Genomic DNA, 11234 nt, shown 5'->3' on the forward strand with positions numbered 1-11234 from the left:
TCTCTCTCTCTCTTCCTCTGTCTCTCTGTCTGTGTGTGTGTGTGTGTGTGTGTGTATGTGTGAGTGTGTGTGTGTGAGTGTGTGTGTGTGTGTGTATAAAGAAAAAAGGAGGGTGGAAATGATATAAATACTATACTCATGTATGAAATTCTCAAAAAAATTAAATTCAAAAAAGGAAAAATGTCTTAAAACTGTTTGTAAAAAGAGAGAATAGCTAGTTCATATATAGGGTGGCATTTGTTTTGCCACGTGCAGGTTTTGTGACTAAATCTCAAGACAGACAACTGGTGGTCCTGTCAGCCAACTGTACACCATCCTGAATTGCCTAGAACAGTTAGCAAATACGTTTCCATGTAGGCTTCCCTACCTAACCTTCCTTAATGCGAGTCAGTCGGCATCTCTCTAGCCGTTTTCTAAGAGTACAAGCTCTACTAGAGTTCCACGTGGGACGGGTACGCTGTTGTCTCCCTAGGGAGTCACTGAACAAAGCCTAGATTCTAGCAAAGCCACTGTGACCCCCTCACAGCCTGCTCAGGGCCCTTCAGGATAAGAGGCCTTCTGCGATCATGTGACTAAAATAGTCAAGACGTCTTTAAATTATTTGACTAATACTCATGTTGTGACCGGGCTTGGTGGGATGTGATTATTTAAAACTTTTTATTCAGCTGGGCAGGTGAGCAGTCATGAGCCTAAAGAATGGGGCTCAGCTCCACCATATTTTGGATAGAATGCCTTGCGGTTCAGAGAGCGGGGAAAACTTACCGCTCATTACCACAGTTAACCATGTCTCTTCCCTTCCCCCTACTGAAGCACATAAAGTTTTGACCTGGTGTAAAAGTTAAATTTCAACTTCATACCCAGGCCATAACGAAATCTTAAGTTGTCAGCTGAAACCAACATGGGCTAATGACTTACCTCAGGTTGCTGCCTCGTCTTGTCAACATGCTGAAGAGAAGCTGATTTTGTTAGAGTGAAGCCTTCCCTAGAGCATGACTTATGACTCAGGGGTTCCAGAAAAATCACCTACCCAAAGTGGGAGACCAAAGTCATCATAGATCACTAGGATTTGGGGGCGATCTGATGTGGAAGCTAAGGAGATGGGATTTTGTTCAGATCAAGCTATGCAAGCTAAAATCTGTGCTAAACTTTAAAAGAACCTGTGTTGGTTTTTCTACTTGATATGGAAATCAAATTCCCGTTTCTAAGTCTGGTCTGTAAGTCACGGGAGACTTTAATAACACCTCTTTGTGTTGTCTTCCGTAGAAGACAAAGGGAAGTTAAAAGCCACCGGTTCAGCTCAGCCCTCAGGCTCTGAGGGAGGTGCCTTTCTCCTCAAATCTGGAACCGCACCTCTGCCACCTGCGGCCATCACTTCTCCCTCCAAGAGCGCAAACGGAGCTCTGGGGTCTGCTGCTGAATCCGAAGAAGAAAAAGCCAAAAAACTGCTCTATTGCTCGCTATGCAAAGTGGCTGTGAACTCCCTGTCACAGCTGGAGGCACACAACACAGGTTAGCTGTGGGGCTTTGAGTCTAAAGAGTGTTGATAACCCAGCCCAGCTCTTCCCACCAGAATGGAACATCTGTTGCTTGCCTGCCAATGTGTTCCCTATTCCTCCCTCTCTGTCTGCGTCTCTCGCTTTACTTAGGAGTGATTTTAGCAAAGTATGGTCATATGACTGAAAAGCTCAAAGCTGAAGTAGTGTGGAGATAAAGTATGTCGTGTATCTCATGAGAAAGCATCTAATACTTACCAAAAATCATTCTGATGAAGTGACAGGAATATAGTGAAAGGTTTGTGTGTACTGGCCACCGCTATTTACTGATGAGACAAAAAAAAAAAGGAAACAGCATAAAAATTTGTCAGTAATAATATGCTGAATAAATTATTGCAGCCCAGTGTGATAGAATATATTACTCAGTCACTAAAATTAATGAGAAGAAAACATGTACAAGGGCTAGAGGTGGTGGTGCATGCCTGTAATTTTAGCATAAAAGAGGCAGGAGAATCACAAGTTTGAGGCTAGCATGGGCTACAAGGTGAGTTCAGGCCAGTCTGGGATACATAGTAAAAGCCTGTCTCAAAGAAAATTAGAAAGGAAGAGAGGAAGTTGGGGGAAAGGGGAAATAGAGAGAAGAGGGGAGGGAGAAAAAGGTAATGGAAGAGGAAAGAGGGAAGAAACATAAAATAAAGGGTTTCCTATAATTCATGTTTATTTACTTGTTTATTTAGGTAGGGTCTCGTGTAGCACAGGCTAGCTTTGGGCTTGCTGTGTAGCTGATGATAACCTAGAACGCCTGCCTCCACCTTCTTTCCGAGTCCTGGGATGACAGGCATAAAGCACCACAGCAGGAACATTAAGTGCTGAGCATGAGACCCAGGTCTTCACACATGCTAAGCAAAAACCCCACCAACTGGACAAAATCTCCAGCCCCGCCTCCTGTCCTTAAAGAGCTACTAAGGACATGTGTCTTTATTTTTAGGATCTAAACACAAGACCATGGTTGAGGCTCGTAATGGAGCTGGTCCAATTAAGTCCTACCCAAGACCTGGGTCGAGGTTAAAGATGCAGAACGGCAGCAAGGGTTCAGGACTCCAGAACAAGACGTTTCATTGTGAAATCTGTGATGTTCACGTTAACTCAGAGATCCAACTCAAGCAGGTAATGTTATTCTTTCGGTCCCTGCCCTAGCCACGCCCACTCCTTTTAACTTCTGACCTCTGCCCCGCCATCGCTCTCTCTTCCTGCTTTTCCTCTCACAAGGGGCTTTGCCTCTCTCCTCTCTCTCTCTCTCTCTCTCTCTCTCTCTCTCTCTCTCTCTCTCTCTTTCTCTCTCTCTTTCCCTTTCTTTCTTTCTCTCCTTGTTAATAAATTCTTATATGGCTATTCTCTGTGTTTATATGTCTGTTACTGCTGCCACCGCCAGTGCAGCGCGGGGGGGCCCCCCCCCCCGCACCACTTTTTCTCATGGCGGGCTCCGCCAGCCCGCCCAGGGATATTTTTTAAGAATAAGATTTAATGGCGGGCTCCGCCAGCCCTCCCAGGGATATTTTTTTAAGAATAAGAGGTAAGGCAGCCCAAATTAAACATTCTGAACATGTCAGGTCGTGTCTGTGTATGGCTCCTCATCTCTCAATGGTTCTCTGTGTGTTTGCTGTTAAATTTAATCCGCAATACGTAAGTGCTACATAGAAGAGTGCTGAGGAAGCTCCTTCCGCTCCTTCAGCTGAAGCCGCTGAGATACCAGTGTGGGATTGTTTCGCTCTTTAGAAGAGAATATCTGAGCTGAACGACCTACCTCTCAGCTTCCAGCCCAGTGACTGGAGACAGATAAGCGGGCACAAAAGTTACCAAGAGCAAACAATGCTTCCTTAGCCAAGGGTCGATGGATGTGACACTTGTCCCCTAAACACTCAAGATCTGGTCAAGGAAGACAGGCTTGGTGATGGCCGGCCATGGCAACCCAGGGTGACTCTGATAAGACTGTAGAGAACATTAGAGGGACTGGATGGAAAGAAAGTCCTCTCCTGGGGGGGGGGGGAGGGATGGAGAAACCAGCTATCGCTGTCTAGGAAATAGAGCTTTCCCAGAGCCAGCTAATGCTCACTACCTCTTTCCTTCAGCACATTTCCAGCCGAAGGCATAAAGACCGTGTCGCAGGAAAACCGCTAAAGCCGAAATACAGCCCCTACAACAAGCTCCAGAGGAGCCCGAGCATCTTAGCCGTAAGTTCCCCTTGCACACCTGACTTATGGCACAGCCTGGCTATGCTGGATAGTGGTCATAGGGAGAGCCTCGGAACTGGAGGTTCCTAGACTAGCCTCTGGGGAATGATTAATCCATTCATTAATCTTTATTTTATTTATATATTAATCATCTAATTGCCTGGCCTGGGGATCTAATCCAGAATTTGCTACCTACTTAGCACAAGTTCTACTGCTAAGCTAATGGTTGTGAATTCATGGAAGAGAGGTGCTTGGTCCTTGGTGCCTATGTGGAGGGCAGAGGAAAACTTGATGAAGTTGGTTCTCTCCTACTCCCTTGCGGGTCCTGGGCATCAGAATCTGGTTGTGAGGCCTGGCCATAGGCACATATATCCACTGAGCCATGTCAGACTAAGCAGCAGGCATGCCTACCTGCTGAGCCACCTCACAGATCCAGCAATATTAGAATGAACTACTTAATTCCTGCTACAGGGAACTCTAAAGTCGTCTTCCTTACAAGAGCAAAGGGGAGCTTCTTTAGAAGTCAGTGTCTTGGTGCCAGAGAGAAAACAGGTCAGGGGCTTAAAGCACTTGCTGCTCCTGCACGGGACCCAACTTCAGTTGCCACCACTCGGGACAGGCAGCTCACAACAGTTCCAGGGTGTCCCACACCTTCTGAGCATAGCAGGCATCTGCACTCACGCACACATGCAATTAAAATAAAAATAAATCTTTTTTCAAGAGCTCATGTCTTACTTTTACTAAAACCTTGTCAAAAACATCCTTCTGTAAGGTTTAAACTAAACTAAAGGCCTAGAACAAGAGCAAGCGATGCCTGGGAGTTCAGGAAAGGTTTGATTTCATATGTCCTTTTTTCTGCTATGTGCTTATATACATATGAAAGTGTTTGTATTGCTCTTTCTGTTCATGGCGGTAACCAGGCCATCTCACCTGCTCTCAATTTGTACCGCTTTCAGTTTCTTGCACAAATACCAAGAGACTTCAGCAATAGGTACCATATAAATACACGGATAGATTCGCAGTGTCTCTGGGGCAGGGTCTAACATGGTCTGAGATGGAGCTGAGATGGGCCAGGTGGAGGGGAGCTTAGATCATCTTCTGGCCTCACCAAAGCTACCAGCAGGTGCCACAGGCAGGTGGTACCTGCGTTAAGCAAATGCAGTTGGCACAGCCCCTTTTCGTTACAAAAGACAGAATTTTATGACTGATTTCTTCCCAGGAGGCGTCCACACTGGGATCCCTTCAAGTTGAGAGGTTTCTAACCCACTTACAGTCACTGTCAAGCACAGAACTTGACTTAATTATAACTTTTTTCAGGGAACACTCATCACAGGGATGGGGACAATACAAGAAGGGCAAAATGGTTTTATAGTCTCAACTCCTCACGGGTCCCTAACGTTCTACATCTCAATTACCTAACCCAATGCAGTCTAAGAGATGTGGAGTCTTCACACCCTTGCTCCTCAAAATCCAATGCTGAACATTGGGTGCTGTGGCTCCTCTCTGTGGAGCGTGGCTGCACCCCGGGAGGTTGAGTCAGGCGCAAGGCCAGCCCAGGCTGCGTACATCTCTGTAGACCACGTGGTCTGAGATTTGAGTTGAGCTGGTTGTATATGCAGGCCCCTTCTGGGTGTCTCTCCAGAGACCAAAACAGTCCGCTCACACCCAGAGCCACCGAGCCCAGCGACAGCCATCATTTCATGGCTTCCCAAAGTCAAGATGTTCACAATTCAGTTGTTTTGGCTCTGTGGTGTTTTACTAGTGGAAACCCGTGGTGCTATGACTTGTAAACATTACCCTCATCCCGTTTCCCATTCTTGCCCCTTCTTAGGCAAAGCTCGCATTCCAGAAAGATCTGATGAAGCCTCTGACCCCGACTTTCCTGTCCTCGCCCCTGGCAGCTGCGGCTGTGTCCTCGGCGCTGTCCCTACCGCCTCGGCCATCCACCTCTCTCTTCCAGGCTGCAGCCATTCCTCCTGCGCTGCTGAGGCCTGGCCATGGGCCCATCCGGGCCACTCCCGCCTCCATCCTCTTTGCCCCTTACTAAATACTTGCAGCCCGCAACAGGCCAGGCCAACAGAAAGGCATAGAAGAAAAGCCCAGAGGATTCAGCAATGTTAAGCCCTGTATGTGACTGTAACCACCCCACCCCACCCACTGACAAAGTGCAGGCCGCAGATCAGCCCAACCTCCAAAGCCAAATGGAGGCCAGGCTGAAGGGCACTATCCCCCTGTTTCCCGTGCCCCCTCCATCCTACCCCAGCTGATTGGTGTATCTGAGATATTTAAGTTTCTTGAAAATAAATTGATCAGAAAAAGAGAACCGACCTCCGTATTCCCATGGACGTTATCTGGCTTAGAAACGAAATGGAATCTCTTCCTGGCAGACTTGAACAGTCAACTCTTCCTCGGGTGTCTGTAAATAACTCCGGAATCCAAGCGGGCATGTTCTAGTGAGGAACGGAAGTCCATCTCAAGTGCTTAATTGTGGATACCATCTTCCCCACAGATCATGGCGTTCTTCCTTCTGGTGTACTAGTGTCCTAGGGATTGTGTACCGTTCTCGACCTGAGTACTGTTGTATCCCGTGTAGTACTAGATTGTAACTCTTGTCGAGTTGAACTTTTTTTTTATTATTGCTGTGTAATTGTTAGGAAGCAAAGTAGCTTTGAAATTTTTTTTCTCTTTAAGAGAACAAAAGATAATGTATTTTCTTTATTTCATGTTTTATTTGGAGATATTTAAACAGAATAGAAAGCCATATAACATAGCTATAATTACTACCTGTTTGCTGTTTTTGTTCTAACTTATTTTTGTAGCCCCCTCACCGGTTTGAGTTGCTAAGCAAATGTGTACAGAAACACAAAGAGCTTCCTAATTGCACAGTTTTGCACCTTCTGTGCATCCACAAGAGACAATGAATCCGTGTATTTCTACATAATGATCTTCATTTTAAACTCTCTTTATTTGTCATGATGCTACATAACTCTGTGGCTCCCCGATGCAATAATGTACAGAAGATATATAATTTATAATTGAACAATCTGTCTTTCTGTTTGATGACTATGTCACAGGTCACATGACCATGCCCTTCTCCACCCTCAACCCACCCCCCCTAAAAAAAAAAAACCCCAACTGCTGTTGAGAAGACTGGAATGTTTGTGATATCAGGGGCAGGAGGTATCATAAAACAATGCAGAGAGTGAACTCTTGTAGAGGGCCTATATCTGCCATCTGTAAATGGTAAAATGTCTGTGTATTTTTTTAAATGTACCTTTTCAATAAAAGTACCAAAAAAAAATCTGCTGCTGTTTCCTGTGGCATTTTCTCTGGAGACTCCTGTGACTTCGCATCACCCATCTCTTCCGAGGTCCACACTTACGCGTGCAAACTGAATCACCACGTTTATTCATTGCGCCTCATGGTGTCTGCATGAGGCCAGACTTTCCCACCGCGATCTCTCTGACTCTCGAGGCCAAAGCTGTAATGTCGTCCAAAATGGTAGCAGCCTGTTCAAACCCCGTGACTCTGAGGTCTTTAGACTTTGTGCAGGTCCTCTAAACCCCACAACTCCTCTTTTATCCCTGTCAGTGACATTTATGGGCGGTTCCCGTTCCACGTTCCTCCCCGGCCCCTCCCTCTAACCCTGTTCTATCGCATTTTAAGCATAGCGCTTAGAGCATCTCCGTTTGTTCTGATGAGCTTTTGCTTCTTTACCAACTAAAACTCTGTGGCCTAAAATAACAACCGTTTTATTACATCAGGATTTCACAGGCTGGTAATTCCAGAGGGCATCTGCCTGGGTTGTGCTCTATTCCCTCAGGCATCATCCGAGTTCCCATAATCATATTCAGCCAGAAGCTGAGCAGAGCTGGGCTGGGCCGGGCCGGGCCGGGAGGGGCGGGGCGGGGCTAGTTTGCAAAGTCCAGATAGTTTCATTGGCCAGTGCACCCCTGTGGAAATGCCTAGTTTGGACTCTGCTGGAACAGTCTACCAGAGTGTGTGTGTGGTTCCCCGAATCTTTCCCGTTGAATTGGATTCTTACACGGTGATTTTAAAAGGCCTAGCTGGGAATCAAAGGCTTCTTTATGAATCACTCCAGAGAGTACTAGCATGTCACTCCCGCCACAGCCTACTGATCAAGAAAGACACTAAACCCATCCAAATCTAAGGGAGGACTATGAGACTTCAGGTCTTAAATGCAAAGAAGAGCAAAGAATATGCCCCCATGGTTAATCTATCGCGCTATCGTAGACTTTTGAGGAAAAATGGTAACAAAACTATTATAGATCTTCTGTCTTCGGCCCCTAAGCCCAAACCCCGTAAGTCTTTTAAATGGAGATTTGGGTTGGAGTGGGAAATAAATACTCTTTAAAACCAAACCTGGTAGATGGCAGGGGCGCTGTGACGGAGGCTCAGTAAGCGAAGTCAATGGCTTCTCCCATCAAAGAGTTCATCCAGCTGTCTGAAAGACTGCTGGCCTTAACACCTTACGCCTATAAACAGGTTACTTTTACAGTCTAGCAGAAGTCTAGTTTGGCATTCAGAATTCGGATTTTGTTTTGTTTTATTGTAACCCATTTGAACTCTATCCGGCACTGTGTAATTTGACCTGGAGGCTTGATTGATAGATGCCATACTCTGTGAAAGAATTAGGTTTCTGTTTGACACTCGGAGAACTTTTACTGTTACTTTTCTGGACTTCAGTGGCAGTTTTATTTGATTTACCTTGCCTTGTCCTCTGTCTTGTTGAAGCTTATTGCAACCTCGGAAATTTCCAAATGTCAGTATTTAAATAGACCCAGAAACTTATTGATTAGATTTAGAGTTGAGAGTTTTAAACCACCCCAAGGAGGAAGCACAAAAGAATAGCAATTCATTAGAATTCATGCCTCCAAAAGAGGCCGTGAGTAGCTTCAAGCTACGATTTATGAAGCACTATTAAGCAGGCCACATCCCATCATCCACTCTGATACTGAGGTGTCAGAGCTGGGCAGCCCCAAGGGAATGCACATATTTGAACTAATGCCTCCTCATGTCATTTCTGAAGAAAGAAGATGATGATTGTGCTCTGCCAACTGTGCAAGTTTAAAACAAAAAAACAAAACAAAACAAAAAAACATATACTGCAGAGTAAGTGAGTGGTCCGGGAAAGAGAATCAGAAGTGCAAGATCAGCTCAAAGGCACACTCGGCTGCGCAGTTCTGGGACAGCCTGAGCTAGGCAAGACAACACAAAAACACCCTGCTTCCTCAGACACAGCCCAGCTGCAACTGGTTTGCTGAAGGGGAGGGAGTCAGATAAAATATTAAATACCTAGTGAGATTTGAATTTAAAATAAGTTACAAGTAAATCTGGTATGGCATTTGCCTTTAATATGCAATTTCATATGCTATTGCATACAGCGTATGTATGTCCCATAAATAAGAATCTATTATTTGGGACATACTTTTACTAAAAAACTATCTGTTGTTTATCTGAAATTCCAGTTTGTGTGGCCATCCCGTGCTCTCTCGGGAGCAACCCTCCTCATCTCAAGTGTTAGGATCCTTCAGGAGAGAAGGAAGGCCCTCTTGGGTATTAAAAGCTCAATAATGAGTTTTTGTAAAACACGTTGTGAAATATATTTGCAAACTGGCAGAAGAAGGAGCCCGCATTAAGTAAATAAACTGCATAGAAACAGCATGGAAGGAACTAGAGATACATGTGCCTTGTGCTTTAACCTAGACTGATAGTCATCTTGACGCGATTAACTAATGGAAGAAGAAAACACAAAATACTAACTTGTATTTTGTATCAAATGCACCGCCTTGATGTTTCCTCCCCACTCCCCCTTTTTATCATAGGAGAAATCTCATTTTCCAAGGATGAACTAGATATACTTATGTAGAATTTTTTTTTTTTCAGAAAGTGTTTTAGGCCAGGCGGTGGTGACATACGCCTTTAATCCCAGCCCTTGGGAGGCAGAGGTAGGCGGATCTCTGTGTATTCAAGGCCAGTCTGGTCTACAAGAGCTAGTTCCAGAACAGGCACCAAAGCAACAGAGAAACCCTGTCTCGAAAAAAAAAAAGTGCTTTAGTTACAGTGTTGAGAAAAGGAACAAAGGAAATACAAAGGTTTGCTTTGCTGAGATTCCCAAAGGAGTCAAGAGAATCCCTGGAGAGACTGTGTTTGGAATATTGTGAGAGGCAGGCACCCACTGAAGAAGACTCATGGGGAGGGGAGGGCTGGCCAGGATTTCTCCAAGAAAGGCAGATGGGGTGAGCATCAGAAAGCGTGTCCTACAGAAGCACAGCCGGAAGGCCATCCTCTCACCTCTCTGAACCTGCTTTGGGGTTCTTGTGCTCTCTGGGAAGCAGTAGTTTTGGGTACCTGGGCGGGTAAGAAGCTGTGTACTGCAAGGGCCGGTTTCACAAGGGACCTGCCTCTTTGTCTCCTTCCTCCAAGTAATTGGCTCCACGGGGAAAGGACCATGACGGTGCAGGTTCTCGGCTACCAAGTGTGACTGGGGAATTGCCCTCATTTCTTTGGTTGAAATTTCTAGGGCCAGAATGACAGTATAATGTTATTCCTCATCCAGTTAAATGTTCCACATACACCAGACCTCTGCTTGTCAGACCGAGTCCCTCCTGTGGACCAGGGGGAATGTGTCCATGCCACTTTCTTCAGTTTAAGAGGTCACTTGTCTACAGACGATTGGACAAACTTGCCATTAAGCACCTGCTGTTCATTTTCATTGTAGTGAAAAGGCAAAAATGGGTTAAAAGGGTTAAATAACAATAGCACATAAATCTTACTCCATAAGACCCAAGTTCAAATTCTGGTGATATCATACACATATTAGGTCTGTAATTTTAAATCACAAAACATCTTATATCATTTTCCTAAAGACTTTTTTATCTCCATATAAATGTGCTATTTCAAACAAAATGATCTAATGAGCAATTAAAATTAAGAGGGGAAAAATTCTTCATAAATTATAACACGCTTTATAAATTTTCATTATGAGTGAAATCAGCTTCTCTCGTTCTAAACTCCTAAGTTGTTGTTAAGGCTTTTCTCATGTTTTATGTCTTTAATGAGGACTCAGACTCAAAGAGAAACACAGCAGTATTGAATAACAGCAGACTTACTAGTTGTGATGTTTATGCTTCTATCCTCAAAGGTATAATTCAAATGACACTATCAGTAAGGTAATAAACCAATATATCCCAGGCCACTTCTCACAAAAGAAAGGGGCTTTAGATTCATTATGTCAAGATTCTACGTATTATTTTTATTTTGCCTTTTGAGAAACGGTCTCACCGTTAGGGTTAGGCTGACCTCAAACTCAGAATCATCCTGCCTCAGTTCTAATGGCTAGACTAGAAGGCTAACCTTTAGATTTGGGCTCTGAAGAGATTCACAATCAGATGCTTTTCCGTAACCCAGAAGGATCTGGGATACCCTGGGAACCTGTTTGCTTCCGCCCCCCCCCCCCCCGCCTTGCAAGCAAAATCCTACTATAACC

The 11234-nt window shown here is 44.9% G+C and overlaps 1 protein-coding gene across 14 annotated transcripts in view; it reads left to right on the forward strand.

Moving 5' to 3' along the window:
• Positions 1–7019, forward strand: part of Znf385b (zinc finger protein 385B) — a 352707-nt gene extending 345688 nt beyond the window's left edge. For all 14 annotated transcript variants that reach the window (XM_075984770.1, XM_075984768.1, XM_075984769.1 and 11 more), the window contains 4 exons: positions 1264–1509; positions 2482–2660; positions 3623–3724; positions 5556–7019. In XM_075984770.1, coding sequence (XP_075840885.1) covers positions 1264–1509; positions 2482–2660; positions 3623–3724; positions 5556–5771 — 743 coding nt within the window. In that variant the 3' untranslated portion in view covers positions 5772–7019. The remainder of the gene's footprint in view (positions 1–1263; positions 1510–2481; positions 2661–3622; positions 3725–5555) is intronic.
• Positions 7020–11234: the final 4215 nt, after the last annotated feature.

The sequence above is a fragment of the Microtus pennsylvanicus genome, chromosome 9, assembly GCF_037038515.1.
Source record: "Microtus pennsylvanicus isolate mMicPen1 chromosome 9, mMicPen1.hap1, whole genome shotgun sequence".
Lineage (NCBI taxonomy): Eukaryota > Metazoa > Chordata > Mammalia > Rodentia > Cricetidae > Microtus > Microtus pennsylvanicus.